The 19,575-nt window shown below is 46.2% G+C and overlaps 1 protein-coding gene across 1 annotated transcript in view; it reads right to left on the bottom strand.

Annotated features, from left to right (window-relative positions):
- Positions 1-1,872: 1,872 nt before the first annotated feature.
- LOC105517328 overlaps positions 1,873-19,575 on the bottom strand; it is a 25,949-nt gene continuing 8,246 nt past the window's right edge. Inside the window, 2 exon segments of the mRNA XM_011949817.1 lie at positions 1,873-2,166; positions 2,169-2,486. Coding sequence (XP_011805207.1) covers positions 1,873-2,166; positions 2,169-2,486 — 612 coding nt within the window.

Here is a 19,575-nt window from a genome sequence, read left to right as displayed (position 1 = left end):
GAGCAGTCAAAACATTCTTACTTACTTTTGAAGCAAAAGAATCCCTGAAACTCTGTAGCTCCTCCCCAGTATCCAGAACTTTTCCTGGTATTTGGAGCTTCTGAGTAGCCCTTTTTAATACCAGACACCTGAGTCAAACCCTAGTTAGTGTCAGTAAAAACTGCTCAAGCTTGAAGTTAGGTGAACTTCAAATAAACTGTCTTTCTAAAGAAACAGACTGATTCTGACACAGAACCACATTTAGCTATTTTTGTGCTATGCATTTGCCTCATCTAGTAGATTATAAACTTTTGGAGGAGAAGAAATTAGTGTCAGATATCTTTGTATTCCTTGGCTCCGTACCTTACACTGAGTAAATATTTAATAAGTACAACTTTGCTACATAAATGTATTATTCAATCACATTCTCTATGTTAAGTATAAAAATTACTGATTTAAGCATCATGAATCAAATACATAACCCCACTAGGATATATTTTAAGTTGGGCTGTTATAGACCTAATGGTTGGTTTTATAATGGACCCCCAATATTAATAAAATTCAGCAAAACTAATTGGCACTTTACTTTTGCATATAGCACATCTAACTGCTAAGAGCCAAGTTCCCAAGTATGTATCCTACATAGGGACAATCTTCTGCCTTCCCCATCAAAGAGGGTTTAACTCGTTGATGGAATAGGGAAATCTCTCTGGCTAAGCAGAAATGGAATCTGCCCAAGGGGAGGAGATACTTTGAATGATCAGGGAGTAACTGGTCAGTCTGGCATAGGCCAGTGTTCAATTAGAAACAAGAGAGAGCCCTTCCTACCGCCTCAATCCAGAAAGCAGGATGGCACCCCGAAAGATGCTCTGGGGAGAACCCATAGGAAGTAGATACGGAGAGGTCCTGCTGGGTGGCAGATCCAACAGGACACGAGCGGAGACGGAATAATCCAACGAGCCTATGGAGAGAAGCAACAGCTTTCGGGACAATGGGGGCTTCCAAAGGCCTGGGACCCAAGGTTACTCCAGCTTCCCACTTCCTACTGCAGGCAGACTCCCACCCACAGCAGGCCAGGCCCCCCATGTGAAGTCTTCATACCGCCCTCAGATTTTTGTGAAGGGAGAAGAGGCAGTCCACTCTCAGAGGAACACAGGGACAGGGGCACAGAAATTCCTACCCCTTGTGGGCCAAGAGAGGAAATTAGAGGGCCTGAGGCAGAGAAACACTGTGCTATGCACCTCCATGTTGACTCTACTTCCAGGCAGACAACCTGGGTGAGAGGTGCACACATATAGATGAACGTGTAGGATGCTGGGTGACTCAGTGGAAGCACAGAGTTGGGGAAAAGCCTCTGCTCCCCATGGCCTCTCTGGGCTTCCAGTCTGCCCAGCTCTATCTGGTACTGGGATAGGTCCCACTGCTGGAGGCCATCTGTGGTTCACCCAGTGGCCACTCCACCCTCCAATGGTAACGACACCCCGGTTTTCCTCTGAGGACCCAGCCTTCCCCCACGTTCAGTCCTCGTGACCTCATCTTCTTGCTCTAGAAGTAGACACACATGCCCTGTGCTGGCCAAACAGTGGGTTCCATCTCCCTGGCCACTGCACTGATTTAAGGGGAGGACATGTGACCAAAGCTCAAATGGTCAGCCCAGCATTCATGGCTGGAATGGAGGAAAGAGGCACCCTTTTTCCATGGGGTGAGGCCAGAGATTTGGGTTGGGAGTGGGAAAGCGAAGGGCATTGTGTGGGGAGTGGGTGCCTGAGAATGAAACCAAACAGGGAGGTCAAGGGAAACAACACAGCCTTGGCTCAATCCACTACATCAGCCAAGAAACCTGCTGTGCTTAAACCAGATTGGGTTTTTAGTGCTTACAACTAAATGAGCTCTTCATTTGAATACAATTGCTAATGGTCCTCCTATTAGAAAAGAGAAGGAAAGGGAGGAACGAGCCCTGTGCCACTGAGTGACATTACCATGGTGGCAACTTTGAAGGGTCCCCGTTTCATGCCTTTCTCTTTCCTCCTCCAAGAGCATTCGCCACCCAGGCAATACTCCGTTGAAAGGCAGCTTGTGAATCCCAACAACTAGGGAGTGTGCCACTTTCCTCCCCACCTGCCCCCTTGCGTCATGGTGTCCGATGGTGGAGCGGAGGGCTTTCTGTGAGTGTACTTAAATACTTTCAGAGCCAGTTTTAGACTTTTCATTCCATAGACCAGAAAATTGCTGAAATTAGTAGACATTTGAAGTGGCTCTTCCTCAAGCCCAGAAAAGATTTCTGCTGTTGCTATGTTTAAAAGCCCAGCAGCAAGTTGTTTTGGCTTATGTCTTATTGTTATATAATAAACATGATAAGCTCTGTAAGCTCTGAACACTGGTTGCAAGGATGAAAATCAAGGCCTCACAATAATATGTGCCCTGGAGATGCTTTGTAGAGGGCAGGGGGAAGATAATAGTTTTCTGTGAGTGTTCAAATAACAACGTGTGTAGTAGATTCAAAATTGCTATGTAAATTCCCAAAGGAAACAGTAGGGGAAAAAAGAAGAAGGTTATGGATTAAAATGAAGAGGTTATATATTAATGTGAGGGAAAAACGTAATCAACAACCAAATGAGAGCTAGTTTTAATAAGACAGGGGACCCAGGAGAGGTGGACTAATCCATTGTAGAAAGGAGATAAGCTTTATATGCTATGTAACAAATTACTATAAACCTAGCCACTTAATGAAACACAAATTTGTGATCACCTAAGAGTTTAGAGCAGTCGCCAGTGACAGCCAGCAAGAAAGTGAGGCAGAAGTGCAGGTATTGTGTGGCTGGGTTCTCTGCATAGAGTCTCATGAGGTTGGCATCAAGAATTTGGTTGCTTGTGGTTGTAGGACTGAGCTGCCCACTTGCTGCTGGCTGTTACCAGGGACTGCTCAGCTCCTGGAGGCCTCTCCCATTTTCTCATCCTGCAGCCCTCTTACAATGTAGCTACTGGCTCCTTCAAGAAAAATTCCTCTCATGCCTCCAATCTCTCTTCTTTGATCTCTAACCTCTACACCCTCTTTTAAAGAGTTCACCTGATTAGGTCAGGCCCACCCACTCAAGGGATGGGATTACACAGGTTGTGCACACTGGGTGAGGGAATCTTGGGGGCCACTTTAGAATTCTATTATAGTGATCAAACTTTTGTGCCAAAGCAGGGACCCAAAATGTGTAATTTTAATGCACTACATTATGGGCTGAGTGTTTGTGCCTTGCCTCACCCCAATTCATTTGTTGAAGTTCTAACTCCCAGTGTGATGGTATTTGGAGGTGGGCCCTTTGTGAAGTAATTTGGTTTACATGAGGTCATGAGGGTGGGCTCCCATGATGAGATTAGTGTCTTATAAGAAAAGGAATATAGACCATCTACTCTCTCTCTCTCATGTGAGGAACACAGTGAAAAGGCAATCATCTGTAAAGCAGGAAGAGAGCCTTCCCCAGGAGCTGAATCTGCCAACATCTTGATCTTGGACTTCCCAGCCTCCAGAATCTTCAGAGAGAAATGCCTGTTGTCTGAGCCACCGTATGTTACCCTGTTACAGCAGCCTGAGCTAACATGATACGGAGAGGCCCAGTTAATCTACCTCAACATGAACCTTTTGTAACACAGGCTGGACAAAGGCTGTGAAAACACTCAGTATCTAGAGTTTTCCACTGTGTGTGTCCTTCCCTGTACACTTTATTTACTTATGCCCTTACTCATTCAACAAAGGAGTTCCTTTACTTTTCTTCTCTTTTTCTTCTTTTTTTTTTTTTCTTGAGACAGGGTTTCACCATGTTAGCCATGAACTCCTGACCTCAAGCAATCCACCTGCCAAGGCCTCCCAAACTGCTGGGATTACAGGCGTGATCCACTGTGCCTGGCCAAGGAGCTCCTATTGTCCTCTCTGCACTGTGCTTGACCCCAGGGCCAGAATTAGGCTGGGGCCAATGAGGCATTGAGCAGACAAAGTTTAAGGAGAAACTCATTTGCACAACCCTGAGAGTGAGTGCCACCTGGCATTGCCTGCCCTCCACCCCCTCCTGGCCCTTCCAGGCACACAGGAAACAAAGACTTTTTTTTAAGCCACTTTCTTCCTCAAGACACCCACAGGTTAAGAGGTTAGAAACAGGGCATACCACACTGGCCTTTGGAACTTCAATTGCTCTCTTCACAAGAGCACAAAGTGTTTCCTAAGAAGAGCAGCTGAGTATAATGATAAAAGTTAAGTGGCCTCTTCTGACCCTTAATGATTCAAAAGTTTAGAGTCATTTTTAACACTATTCAAAGAAAATGTGACACTCACATAAACTTGACGCTACATGTCATTGAATCACGGCTCTAAAGAAACCGACAGGCCGGGTGCGGTGGCTCACGCCTGTAATCCCAGCACTTTGGGAGGCTGAGGCGGGTGACTCATGAGGTCAAGAGATCGAGACCACCCTGGCCAACATGGTGAAACCCCGTCTCTAGTAAAAATACAAAAAATTAACCGGGCATGGTGGTTGGGCCCCTGTAGTCCCAGCTACTTGGGAGGCTGAGGCAGGAGAATCACTTTAACCTGGGAGGTAGAGGTTGCAGTGAGCCGAGATGATGCCACTACACTCCAGCCTGGGCGACAGAGCAAGCCTCCATCTCAAAAAAAAAAAAAAAAGAAAAAGAAACCTTCACCACCTCTTGCTCCATTGAAATGTTCGTACAGTTTTCTCACAATCCATGAAACATTCCATGTTTGCTTCCCAGGCACAAGGTAACTGCTTCTTTCACCCGTTTTTTTCCCATCTCTTACTGTTTTTGGTTTGTTTTTTTGAGACAAAATTTCACTGTGTCACCCAGGCTGGAGTGCAATAGTGCAATCTCAGCTCACTGCAGCCTCAGCCTCCTGGGATCAATCGATTCTTCCACCTCAGCCTCCCAAGTAGCTGGGACAACAGGCACACACAACCATGCCCAGCTAATTTTGTTATTGGAAAGGGGTCCCAATCCAGAACCCAAGAGAGGGTTCCTGGATCTCGTACAAGAAAGAATTCAAGGCAAATCCACAGAGGAAAGTGAAAGCCAGTTTACTAAGGGAGTAAAAGAATGGCTACACCATAGGCAGAAAAGCCCCGAGAGCTGGGGCTGCCCGTTTTTATGGTTATTTCCTGATTATATGCTAAACATCGATGGATTATTCACGCCTCTCCTTTTTACACCATATAGGGTAAGTTCCTGATGTTACCATGGCATTTGTACACTGTCATGGCACTGGTGGGAGTGTAGCAGTAACAACCAGAGGTCACTCTCATTACCGTCTTGGTTTTGGTGGGTTTTAGCCGGTTTCTTTACTTCAAACTGTTTTATCAGCAAGGTTTTTGTGACCTGTATCTTGTTCCTACCTCTATCCCGTCCTGTGATTTACAATGTCTAACTGGGAATGAAGCCCAGTAAGTCTCCGCCTTATTTTACACAGCCTCTATTCAAGATGGAGTTGCTCTGGTTAAACCGCCTCTGACGATTTTGTTTTTTGTAGATACAAGGTCTCACTATGTTGCCCAGCTTGGTCTCGAACCCCTAGAACCCCTAGAATCACTCAAGTGATTATCCTGCCTTGGCCTCCCAAAGTGCTGGGATTATAGGCATGAGTCACCGCATTCAACCTCTGTCTTTGCTTACCATTTTAGTCAGCTGGGGCACTTGTTAAAAGACTCTTACAAATCTCTTTTCCTCTGACTTCCATTCACAATGCAGAGCTGAGCCACTCACCGCTCCATGGTGTGTCCGAAATTGGTGGGTTCTTGGTCTTGCTGACTTCAAGAATGAAGCCGTGGACCCTCACACTGAGTGTTACAGTTCTTAAAGATAGTGTATCCGGAGTTTGTTCCTTCTTCCCGGTGGGCTCCTGGTCTCCATGGCTTCAGGAGTGAAGCTGCAGACCTTCGCAGTGAGTGTTACAGCTCTTAAAGGCAGCGCACCTGAAGTTGTTCGTTTTTCCCAGGGGGTTCGTGGTCTCGCTGGCTTCAGGAGTGAAGCTGCAGACCTTCGCAGTGAATGTTACAGCCCATAAAAGCAGTGTGGACTCAAGAATGAGCAGCAACAACATTTACCACAACAGCAAAAGAACAAAACTTATACAAGGTGGAAGAGACCAGCTTGGGCAGCCTGCTTTTATTCCCTTATCTGACCCCACCCACATCCTGCTGATTGGTCCATTTTACAGAGAGTTGATTGGTCTATTTTACAGAGAGCTGATTGGTCTGTTTTGACAGAGTGCTGATTGGTGTGTTTACAATCATTGAGCTAGATACAGGGCTAGACAGAAAAGTTCTGGAAGTCCCCACTGGGTTAGCTAGATACAGAGTACCAATTGGTGTATTTAGGAACCTTGAGCTAGACACAGAGTACTGATTGGTGTATTTACAAACCCTGAGCTACACACAGAATGCTGATTGGTGCGTTTACAATCCTTGAGCTAGACACAGAGTGCTAGACAGAAAAGTTCTCCAAGTCCCAACTAGGTTAGTTAGATACAGAGTACCAGTTGGTGTATTTCCAAACCTGAGCTATACACAGAGTGCTGATTGGTGCACTTACCATCCCTTAGCTAGACATAAAAGTTCCCCAAGTCCCCACCAGACTCAGGAGCCCAGCTGGCCTCCCCAGCACCCGGGCCGCAGGCAGAGGTGCTTGCCAGTCCCAAGCCACGCCTGCACTCCTCAGCCCTTGGGCGGTCGATGGGACTGGGCGCCAGGGAGCAGGGGGCGGCACCCATCAGGGAGGCTTGGGTCGTGCAGGAGCCTATGGGGGAGGGGGGCTTGGGCATGGCAGGCTGCAGGTCCTGTGCCCTGCCCCTCGGGGAGGCAGCTGAGGCCAGGCGAGAATTTGAGCACAGCGTGGGCAGTGCTGGGAGACCTGGCGCTACCTCCGCAGCTGGTGGTCCAGGTGCTAAGCCCCTTACTGCCCTGGGCCAGCAGCCCCTCCTGGCCGCTCCTAGTGCAGGGCCTGCGGAGCCTGCGCCCGCTGGAACTCGCGCTGGCCCGCGAGCACCACGCGCAGCCCTGGTTCCCACCAGCGCCTCTGCCTCCACACCTCCCTGCAAGCAGAGGGAGGCGGCTCCGGCCTCTGCCAACCCAGAGAAGGGCTCCCACAGTGCAGTGGCAGGCTGAAGGGCTCCTCAAGCGCTGCCAGAGTGGATGCCAAGGCCAAGGAGGCGCCAAGAGCGAGGGCTGCTAGCACATTGCCACCTCTCAGTAGGTTGTCTAGAATTTATCTTTCCTGGCTAACAAGCCACTGGCTCTGTTGAGTGTCCATGGGGTCCTGTGGATCCTGTGGTGCAAAGGCTGAGACCTCAGCCCCAAAGCAGAGCCCAGAACAGGAGACCACCACCAAGGCCTCTTGCTTGGATTTTTGGTTTATTTTGGTGAAACCTTCACTCACTGTTCTCACTCACCCTGCTAAGTGGGAAAATGAGCCCATATGAAAATAATCTTGGGACTGGGAGCCCTGCTAAACCCTTGTTCAGGTTAAACTCCCTTAAGTAACAGGGAACAGACCTGACTGAACTTGATCTCCCAGGATATTTCTCTGTGCGGAGAGCCTAACCAAGAAAAATGTTAAACAGATCACTCAGCTGATGACAAATACATGTGATCAATTCTGAGCCTCAGCCACAGAAGGGACTTGATGGGTTGGACCTTGACACCACCCCTTCCCCCACTGCTGCCTTGGTCTAAATCTGCATCTTGTAGAATTCTTTGCACAACAGCAGACCTATTGTGAGGACTTCCCTTCTCCCTAACCCCATCCCTCCAGCAAGTAAGATGTTTACTTCCAGTACTAGAAGGGGGCGGGCATGCAGGCAGAAATAGAAGGAATTCTAACCATAGCTAACCAAAGTCAGATTTCCAGGCCGCTCCACTCTCCGGGGTCTGCTTTAACCACTGGAACAAAGTAAACAAAAAGCTGAATTGTTGCATCCTGCTCTGAAGGTTAAAGTTTTGCTTCAAGGCTTTTCTCTTCTGCGCCTCACAGCCTTTTGTTTCACTCTGATGCTATTATTTACTCATCCTTTTGCACAGGAAGTCAGTTAGTATAGATGAGAAGAACTTGACACTGAGCCTCCACCTATGGTTTGTCAGAACCTAAGGAATGTCCTAATCTATAAAAGTAAGGAAATTATACTGGGCTTGCTGGGTTGGTTTGTGTGTATAGGTGTATGTGTAAACTATAAATGCTTGAAAACTACTACCCCTTTCTGAAAGGGTTACTACTGCTATTACTGTTATCTGTGCCTTTATGTATGTATTACTGATCTGTCTCCTCTACTAGGCTATGCATTTGAGAGCAAGAATTACGTCTGTATTGCTAATGGCAATTCCAGTGCCTGACAAAGAGGAGGTGCTGTGGAGGCCAAAGCAACTCCATCTTGGATGCTAATCCATCACTTTAACTTCTGATTAACCCTTTTTCTAGGAAGTCCTCTAAGATTTCCAGTTTATTTGATGTTCCTTGCGTGAGAGTAGGTACTTACTGTAAATCCTGCCCTGAGGTCAAAACAACCTTAATGTTATAGGACTTCAATTGTTCTACACATCCATTCTGAATCACATATACCCTTTCCCAATAGCATATAAGCCCTCGGCATGAGAATAATGGCGCAGGATCCACCATCTTGCTTCACCGCTGCCTGAGACACAGACATGGCTTCTGTTTGTAAGTTCCTATTAAGTACATATTTCTGAGGAACTGGATATGTCAGCCTCTTTCTTCGGCCTCTCAGCTTCCTTGGACTTTTGGGGGTAGGTTTGCATAGGTCTGGCCCCCACGGAACAGGTGCTCCATCAAGGAGTAAGTGCTGATCATTTAGATTTGGGCGAGGGGCAGCAGCCACCAGGAAAGAAGAGTCTATGCATAATTACCTGCCCTACTTCCTAAGCCAGGGGTTCTCAAATTCTTTGTGTTGAGGACACATTTGAAGAGGCGGACGCATTTGAAAAGGTGGGCACATTCAGACAACGGTGACTCAGCAATCATTGCAACTTAACCGCTACTACTGAAGAACAACATCTCATAATGTCTACAAAAGCAAACACTATGATCCCACCATTTACTGAGATGCGCTTCAGCACTGTGGTTAGAAGGTGGAACGCTGACTGCCCAAATGTCCTTCCTCTAATATACACAAGAAGAATTCTCACCTGTCTAGTTAACCACTATATTTCTTGGTCCCTGGCTTGACAACACACCTCTTACCTCCTCACAGGTCTACATAGTGTGTTGGTGTGCAGTCATGTTTCAGTCAGGCACTTCAAATTTGCCCTTGGAACGCCAGGATTTTGCTTTTGCAGTTTCTAATTGTCAACAATCCTGAAGGTCATTTGCAATTTTGCTGAGATGTCATTTCTTCTTCTTTTTTTTTTTTTGAGACAGAATCTAGCTCTGTCGTCCAGACTGGAGTGCAGTGGCACAATCTCAGCTCACTGCAACCTCTGCCTCCTGGGTTCAGGCAGTTCTGCCTCAGCCTCCTGAGTAGCTGAGATTATAGGCGTGTCCCACCATGCCCAGCTAGTTTTTGTATTTTTAATAGAGGGGGGTTTCACCATGTTGGTAAGGCTGGTCTTGAACTCCTGACCTCGTGATCCACCCACCTTGGCCTCCCAAAGTGCTGGGATTACAGGCATGAGCCACTGTGCCCGGCCTGAGATGTCAATTTTTAAAAATTAGTTTATAAGTAATACATAAGTATATGTGTATTCAAAAATGTCCATACAATAAAAAAAATACGGAAGAAAACCTGTGGAAGTTTTCCTTTATTGGTACCAGTCACAGTAGGCCATGTTATACTACAGTAACAAATGTCCCCAAACCTCAGTGGCTTTATTCATTTATTTATTTATTTGTCCTATGTTGCCCAGGCTGGTCTTAAACTTCTGGCCTTAAGCAATCCTCTTACCTCAGCCTCCCAAAGTGCTGAGATTACAGGTGTGAGGTTTTCTTCTTGTTCACACTACATTTTTTTCTGTTTTTATTTTTCTTCTTAAAAATTATTTATTTAATTTTTTTTGAGATGGAGTCTGACTATTTTGGCCAAGATGGAGTACGGTGGAGTGATCTTGGCTCACTGCAAATTCTGCCTCCTGGGTTCAAGCGATTCTCCTGCCTCAGCCTCCCGAGTATCTGGGATTACAGGTGCGCACCACCACACCCAGCTAATTTTTGTATTTTAGTAGAGACAGGGTTCACCATGTTGGCTAAGCTGGTCTCAAACTCCTGACCTCAGGTGACCTACCTACATCTGCCTCCCAAAGTGCTAGGATTACAGGCATTAGCCACTGCACTCAGCCTTGATTAATTTTTTATTTGAAATGGAGTCTTGTTCTGTTGCTCAGGCTGGAGTGCAGTGGCACAATCTCAGCTCACTGCAACCTCTGCCTCCTGGGTTCAAGTGATCCTCCCACATCAACCTTACAAGTAGCTGGGGTTACAGGCACGTGCCACCATACCCAGCTAATTTTTATAGTTTTAGTAGAGACAGGGTTTCACCATGTTGGCCAGACTGCTCTCAAACTCCTGACTTCAGTGATCCGCCCACCTTGGCCTCCCACAGTGCTGGGATTACAGGCCTGAGCCACTGCACTCAGCCATGCATGGTTTTCATGAGTCCACTACAGCTCTGCTTTTTATCATCTTGACTCCAGAACGAAAACTGATGGAAGAACCTAACCTCTATCTGGAATATCACCAATCTCGTGGCAGAAGGAAAAAGACAAGGCAAATGGTGCCCTGACTTCTAAAACTTTGCACAAAAATGACCAATATCAGTTATTGGCCAAAGCAAGTAATATGGTCATTCCTGAGGTCAACAGTGTGGGAAAATATCCTCCTGCAGAGAGGCGCACTGCAAGGCAAGAAACTGGAATGTTTGGTAATAGAGAATACCATTGTCCAGCACCTCCTCCAACAACTACTTCTCTCCCAGAAGCAACTGTTCTAGACCGTTCAGTGTGCATCCTTTCAGTCTCCTTTCCTATGTATTTGCTGACATATCTCTACAGACATACACATAAATATCTAATTTTGTATGTATTTTTCTGCAACTTGCTCTGTTCACTTAATATGCTTTGGAGACCTTTCATCTCAGTATGTATAAGTCTACCCGACCCTCTCTAACAATAGCATGCTGTTTCATACCATAATATATTTAAATTCTTGGTGTACATTTTGGATTTTTTCAACATGTTTTGATATTACAAATAATGCTCCAGTATGTATTCATATAGATGCACATATCTTTGTGAATATATGTATTTCAGAATGATAGGTTTCTAGAAATAAGTTGTTAAAGTATGTATGCATTGCAGTTTTTAATAGATACTAGGAATTTGCCTTGAAAAATGCCTTCATCAATGTTCACAGCCACTAGAAACGTAAAAGTGCCTGATTTCCCAAATCTTCAATAACTCAATATTATCAAACTTTTTCTCTTCTGTAAGTGTGATGAATTTTAAAAGGGTAATTCATTGTTTGAATATACTTAATATATCGCTTCTGGGCCTTTTGTCTAAGATCAAGTGAATATACTTAATGTATTTTTTGCTTACACTGAGGTTGAGTACTGTTCATATTTATTAGCTAATTTCACAATTTCATATTTTTTTGTCTTGTGAATTGTCTGTTTCATTTCTTTACCCATTTCCTAGTGATTTTAAATCTTTCTCTCTTTCATCTTTTTCTTTTAGATTTGAACAAACCATTTTATGTATTTTTTCAATACTGATCTATCTGTATTACCATTTGTGAATACAAATGTGTCTCCATTACATCAGAAACCCATCCCTAAACACCAGAAATTGAATGAAAATACTAACGAGGATTCCATTTTCTATCAATGTAACACTGCCAATCAATTTCCTAAAACACCGGAATATGTCAATGCATTTAACAAATTATTTAGTACATAAGATGCATACAACATTGCTTCCTTTAAATCTTTTTAGAGAAAGGATCTCACTCTGATGCCCAGGCTGGAGTACAGTGGCATGATCATAGTTCACTGCAGCCTGTAAATCCTGAGCTCAAGCAATCCTCCCACCTCAGCCTGCTGAGTAGCTCAGACTACAGGTGAGTGCCACCACACCCGGGTAAGTTTCTAATTTTTGGTAGAAAGACAGAATCTTGCTGTATTGACCAGGCTGGTCTCAAACTTCTGACCTCAAGCAGTCCTCCTGCCTTGACCTCCCTAAGTGCTGGGATTAGAGGCGTGAGCCACCCCACCTCACAAAACATTGTTTCCTGATCACCAAACAGTTCATGTGACTTTTAACAGACATTTGCTTGTGTGTAGCCATCAACATCCTACTCACATCCCTTTGTTGACACTTGGCACTTTTCAAAACATCTGCATGTGATTCTGACATTCTTCCAATTATAATTGGAAAGTAACTGGAAAATTCTTCCCCTTTCCCTCCCACACATCCTACTTTGTTTAAAAATGTTATCTTGAGTTTGGGGAATGTGCAAATAAAATGTTCTATATAAACATTGGTTCAAAAAATATTGTATTGGAGAGATATGTACATTTTATGAGGTCTGAGTGTTGAAGATAAGGAGTTCTACTGAAAAGATTACCTGGGGAGATAATCTTCACAAGCAGGTAATACCTGCTTGTGAGGTATACTCAAAAGGGTTTGCTTTCAGTCTAGCCCTTTTGGATTTTTGTTTGTTTGTTTGTTTTTTGAGACAGAGTCTCACTCTGTTGCCCAGGGTGTAGTGCAGTGGCACGAACTCAGCTCACTGCAACCTCCACCTCCCAGATTCAAATGATTCTTTTGCTTCAACCTCCCGAGTAGCTGGGATTACAGATGCCTACCACCATGCCTGGTTAATCTTTGTATTTTTAGTAGAGATGGGGTTTCTCCATGTTGGTCAGGCTGGTCTTGAACTCCTGACCTCAGGTAATCCGTCCACTGCAGCCTCCCAAAGTGCTGGGATTATAGGTGTAAGCCATTGCACCACACCCAGTTTGTTTTTATTTTGTTCATGGTATCTTTTTAGATGCAAAATTTGCCATTTTATGTAAACAAACTGTCAGTTATTTTGTTTAAGTTTTCTGGATTTAAGTCTTGCTTTAGGGGATTTTCCCCATCTCAGGATATTTTTTTCAAATTCTGCTAAATATATTTTAAAGTTGTTAGTTTTGCTTTATGTTCAGCTCTTTGGTCATAAGGAATTAATTGTTAAGTAAGGTATGAGGTGGAGTGGGACAATCTAACTTTTCTCTGTCCCCAAACAAGGAGCATATCAATCCATTGCTATGCATTGGATATTTTATTCTGTCTCCAACTGGTTTGCAATGCCACTGTCTTAACGCATTTTGTGCTGCTATAACAGAATTCCTGAGATTGGGTGATTTATAATAAACAGAAATTTATTGGCTCACAGTTCTGGAGGCTGAGAAGTCCAGGATCAAGGCACTGGCAGCTGGTGAGGGCCTTCTTGCTTGCCATTGTATGGCAGAAGTGGAAGGGCAAGAGCGCAAGAGAGTGAACCCACTCCCACCAGCCCTTTCTTAAAAGCATGCATCTGTTCATGAGGATGGATTCCTTATGACCTAAACACTTCCCATTAGCCCCTACCTCCAATACTGTCATTTGGAAATGTTTCAGTTTCCAAAACATGAATTCTGGGAGACACATTCAAACTGTAGCATTGTGTAACTTACATTCGGGAGGTTTGAAAAAATGTGTTCAGTATAATAAAGCATCAAATTTTATAGTGAAGCTAGGATACAAAAGTGCAATCTTAGGGAGCATGAGATTAATTAGCAGCATTCGTGTATCAACACCATCATTCTCTGCTCACTGTAGTTTTCATAAAGGTAAAACCTTTTTGTAAGTGACAAACTAATCTGATAGCAAGACAACCACTAATGATGCATGTCAAGGGATCTAAGAGGAGGACGAGGCCCTGTCAGTCCCACCCTAGGCAAATGTGATGTTTCTCTGCTGTCTTCAGCTTTATCTTTAAAACTGAAACACAGTTGGTGTTCTACGTCATGTTTCTGTGCTTGTTTTGATATTTTTCAAAATGTGTTTTCAATGTCATGCCTAATTCTTCCTCTCCCTCCCCATTAGATCCTATTCTAAAATCCAACACTGCTCTGTGCTTCATGGCGCTCATTTCAACTGTAATTAATTCCTGTTTGCCAGTTGTTTACATGCTGTCTTTCCCATTAGAATGTAAGCTTCAGGAAGCTAGCGGCCATGCCTGTCTGGGTCATCACCTTTGCATTCCCAGTGCCTTGCCAGAGGCTGGCCCCAGCTATAGCTTTTGGCTTTTGTGGTTACAGCCCTTTTGTAGGAAGGCTGATGTGAGAATTTCAGGCCTCATGCAGGTCACGTGACTGCACCTCCTTTCACAAGCAGAAAGGCCTGGGTCCACAGCCTGACAAAGGGGCTATTGTTCATGAAGGGTCCAGGTGAGAGGTGCAATCCATCACTACTCCAGGCCAGCCCTATGGCAACTCCTGGCACCCTCCCAGTGACCAGCAAGACAATGACATCACCTCAGAATACATAAACAAAGGATACCCTATTCTTCAAAGCTGTCCAAGGAGAATTACATTTTTTAGCCCATTCTTGCCATAATATAGTGCATAAATATCATCTCTCAGAGTTTCCTAGATTCGGTTCAAGGGCATAGATGATTTAGTAGGTATTTGATTTATAGAAGTTTTCTGAAGCCAGAGAATAAACTGAAGCATGTTTTGCTGAGGGTAGGAAAACAACTTAATTTGGAAGAAGAGTTGATTTCTCAGGTAAGTAATTGTAAGTTATATCAACCCCTCTCACCTTTGAGTCCAGTTTCATCATCTCCTACACAAACCTTTGGTGACAACTTTCATCCTTATCATTCTTTTTTTTTTTTTTTTTGACACAGGGTCTCGCTGTGTTGCCCAGGCTGGTCTTGAACTCCTGGGCTCAAATCATCCTCCTGCCTCAGCCTCCCAAAGTGCTGGGATTACAAGTGTAAGCCACCACGCCTGGCCTCATCCTATCATTCTTAATACCCACAGAACACTATTCAGAAAATTCATTGGTTAAAAAAATGTCAATTTCTCAAAACAGCAAAGTACTATCTCCACGTTCCATGTAAAGTTTGTGATTAAACACTTTAGTCAGACCATTTAAAGACAATGCTAAAGAAAGGTAGTAAGAAACCTAAATTGTGGAATAGTTATTATCATAACTGCTTGCATTTATTGAGTATTTATTATGTGCCAGCTATTAGGCTGAGTTATTTGCATGGTTTAGCTCATTTAATTCTCATAGCAAGCATGTGAGGTGGTGTATTTGTCTGTTCTCATGCTGCTAATAAAGACATATTACTGGGTAATTTATAAAGGAGAGAGGTTTAACTAGCTCGCAGTTCCACATGGCTGGGGAGGCCTCAAAATCGTGGTGGAAGACAAAGGAAGAGCATGGCGGTAGGCAAAAGATCTTGTGTAGGAGAACTCCCCTTTATAAAACCATCAGATCTCATGAGACTTATTCACTGTCACAAGAACGGGAAAGACCCGAACCCATGATTCAATTACCTCCCACTGGGTCCCTCCCAGGATGTGGGAATTATGGGAGCTACAACTCAAGATGAGATTTGGGTGGGGCCAAATCTCATATTAGATAGGGAGAATTATTATTCCCATTTCATAGATGAGGAAATGGATACTTGGAGAGCACATGTAACTTACTCTAGACCCTGTGCCTTGCAGGGAACAGAGCCAGAGCTCTGATGCTGATTTACATTATTCTGTGGTCCAGGCTCTTACCACTGGCCATGAAAAAGCAACGAATGAATATTTGTATTTGAGAAAGAAAGAAACTTCTGTCACTCCAAGTACAAGTGCTGGTTAGCTTGTGTTGCCCAATTCAGGACATAACAGACTTGTTTCAACTAACAAATTTATTAAAATCCTTTGTAAATGGCCTATTTATTTATTTATTTTGAGACAGGGTCTCGCTCTGTCACCCAGGCTGGAGGGCAGTGGTTCGATGATGGCTCACTGCAGCTTGGACCTCCTGGGCTCAAACCATTCTCCTGCCTCAGCCTCCAAGTAGCTGGAACTACAGGTGTACCACTACATCCAGCTAATTTTTTGATTTTTTTTTTGTAAAGACAGGATAGCACTATGTTGCCCAGGCTGGTCTCAAACTTCTGAACTCAAGGATTCTCCCACCTTGGCCTCCTAAAGTGCTAGGATTACAGGCATTACCCACCATACCCAGACTATTGACTCATTTTTTTTTAGGTGATTGAAAATACGTTGTTCTCTTAAAAATGTTAAATTGATGGCAGTAGTGGGCCATCTGGAGCATCTGCTGCCATCACGTCGGCCGTGGCAGCAGGGATGCAGGCAGTGGCGGCAGGAACGGCAGTGGCAGCAGTGAGACCCCTGTGCCCCACGTCCCTGAGGCAGCCAACTGCATAGTGCCCACCCTGGCGTGGCTAGGTGAGACCCACTTCCAGTCCCAGAGCCTCTACCGCTCCGGACCCTGGCCCCGTGTCGCTGCTCTCGCTCGCAGCCACTGCAACGAGGGTACAAGGAGGAAGTGGACAGTCCTCAGAGCCTGCCCCTGGGAGCCCACCGCCCTGGGGGCCACTATGATGGAGCAGGCTGAGCTGCCCACTGGTGGGGGAGTGGTGCGGTTGGGCATGGAGGAGCAGGCAGAGAGTGGCCCAGTGAGGACCTGGAGGCCCCGGCCCAGGCTGCAAGGAGGTGTGGCTGGGACTGCACACTCCACAGACCCAGTGGGAGCCGGGGACAAGCAGGAGCCCCACCCCTTCCGAGTTGATGGGGTAGAAGCTCCCCGGGTGCAGCCTGCAGGCACCCTGCCGTGGTTGCAGACCCAGGCATCTGTGCACTCTTGGGGGCCCAGGAAGGCCCCCTGCCACCCCCATCTCACCCCCCCCCTCAGAAATGCTTGCTTGCGCTGTCTGCCTTCTTCCCACTGTTGGTGCCCGCTCTGATCTCAGAGCAAAGTCGAAGCCAAGCCCTGGGCTGTCACAGCCCAGATGAGTGTGTACACACTGGGGGCAGTGCTGACATGCCTGACACGCCAGCCCCTTGGCACCTTGGCCCCCTCCGGACTTTGGGTACCACCAAGCACTGGAGGGAGGCTGAGGAGGGCTGAGGACAGTCCGGCACTGGCCTGCAGGCGCCCCCTGGCAGAACAGCTTGGGCGCCATGAATAGTGGTAGAAGGCAGACGGACTCCTGGGCAGAAGGGGTCTCATCCCTAGTGAGTGAAGCCCCACCTTCAAACTGGGGAGGGCCTGAAGCCTGGGGACTCTGTCACCAGTTCCCGCAGACTGCAGGGGGAGCTTTTGGTGCTTTTCCCTGGGCCCGCCCATGGCCGCCCATGGACCAATCAGCACACACTTCCTCCCCTGTAAGGCCCATGCAAGCCTCAGATTCAGCCAGACTCTAGCAGAAGACAGAAAGATGATGGGGAGATGACAGGCCGACCAGCTGCAAAGAGGAACTACCCTCTCTGCTGACGGCTGGACACCTATCAGGAGACCTGCCTGCAGAGAGGAGCTACCCTTTCTGCTGAGAGCTGAAGAGACGATGGGTCAACCAGCTGCAGAGAGGAGCTACCTTCTCTAGGGAATGCTGAACACTCCTTGGGACGACCTGCCCAGAAGAGAGGAGCTCTCCTCTTACCCTCTCTGCTGAGAGCTGAACACTCATTGGGACACCCTGGCTATGGAAAGGAGCTGCCCACTCCAGGTCTACTGTGAGCTGTTCTATTGTTCAGTAAAGCTCCTCTTTGTCTTGCTCACCCTCCAATTGTCTCATGTACCTCATTCTTCCTGGACACAGGATGAGAATCTGGGACCTGCCAAATGGCGGGGCTAAAAGAGCTGTAATACAGACAGGGCTGAAACACGCCCCTTGCTCTCCATGTTGTGAGTGACAAGGAGGAGAGAAGTGAGAAGGAGAGGAGAGAGGAGCTGCCGCTCTTTGGGGAGCCTAGACCTGGGAGCTCTCCAAGTCAGGGCTGTGACTCCCCCTTTGGGGCTCTGTGGTTCCTGGAGTCTCCAAGCTTCTGGGCACCACCGGTGTTCCCTGGTGCCAGCCATGGAAGCTGCTTGTGGTGCAGCTGGCCCAGCCGCAGCCTTGCAGAGAGCCAACGCCTGTGCCAGCACCTGGAGCTGCCCGCCCCATGGCAGCAGTCAGTGTATCTGACTGTGCACAGTGGCTGGACCCCACACTTCCTCACACACCCCTCACTGCTCCACACCTGACTCGCAATCTCCCTTCGAGGTGTAGGATCCAGGCTGGTAGCATGAGCCGAGCATAGCCTGCCAGGCTGAATGGGCGGAATGAGCCCAGCAGACCCGAGCACACCTCACACAGAGGCACCACTTGCCACAGAGTTTTCCAGCCAGAAAAGCGACACCCCAAAGTTCCCGTACCAAAATGTTACCTCTCCCATCCAACCCAATTGAAATTTGCTAGTCTGAATATTTGCGTCATCCCAAATTATATGTTGAAATTCTAACCCCCAAGGTGAGGGCATCAGGAGGTGGGGCTCTGGCAGGTGAAGAAGTCCTGAGGCAAAGCCCTCGTAAATGGGATTAGTGCCTTCATAAAAGAGACCTCAGAGCCTTCTCACCCTTTCTGCCAAGCAAGGATACAGCGAGAGGACAGTCATCTATGAATAGAAAGTGGACACTCCCCAGATATCAAATGTGCCTGCACCTTGATCTTGGACTTCCTAGCCTCTGAACTGTGAGAAATAAATTTGTGTTGTTTATAAGCCATCCAAACTATGATATTTCGTTGTAGTAGATGGACTAAGACAGAATCTAAGACACAAAAATTTCACATGTGAGTCTGGCCCATTTATAAATTCCAGCAAAATACAAATGTCTGCTTGACCAGGCATTAAATGAAAAGTTCTGACTAGCAGTGCACTTTTGGACGCTGGTGCTGACGTTCAAGTTCAAGTTGTTTCTCTTACAGCAGCAGCTCTGGAGTTTCTTTTAGTCCCCTAAGTTGGTTGGAGTTTTGTGGTTGTTTCATTCTGTATTTGTGGGTACTCATTGCAAGCCTATCATCTTGAAACAGAGACTCACCTGGTGCAGCCTTCATCCTGCAGCCATTGGCCTTCCTGGCCTAACCTGGTCCACAACCATCTCTACTTCGAAATGCATTTTTAGTTCTTAGTTCAGCACAAGAGGGATGGGTTGTGCACTGTCCATTTGGACTACCTGTCCAGTGTTGTGAGACTCTAAATGGCATGGGGAAAGACTATATAGAAATATGAATAACAGGCCAGGTGTGGTGACTCACACCTGTAATCCCAGCACTTTGAGAGGCCAAGGTGAGCGGATCACCTGAGATCAGGAGTTCGAGACCAGCTGGCCAACATGGTGAAACCCCGTCTCTACTAAAAATATAAAAATTAGCCAGATGTGATGGCACATGCCTGTAATCCCAGCTACTCAGGAGGCTGAGACAGGAGAATAGATTGAACCCAGGAGGTGGAGGTTGCAGTGAGCTGATATCATGCCACTGCACTCCAGCCTGGGTGAAAGAGCA

This window comes from Colobus angolensis, unplaced genomic scaffold, assembly GCF_000951035.1.
Source record: "Colobus angolensis palliatus isolate OR3802 unplaced genomic scaffold, Cang.pa_1.0 Scaffold3, whole genome shotgun sequence".
In the NCBI taxonomy this organism is placed as follows: Eukaryota; Metazoa; Chordata; class Mammalia; order Primates; family Cercopithecidae; genus Colobus; species Colobus angolensis.
The sequence above is the reverse complement of the archived record's forward strand: the minus strand, read 5'-3'. Positions and strand labels throughout refer to the sequence as shown.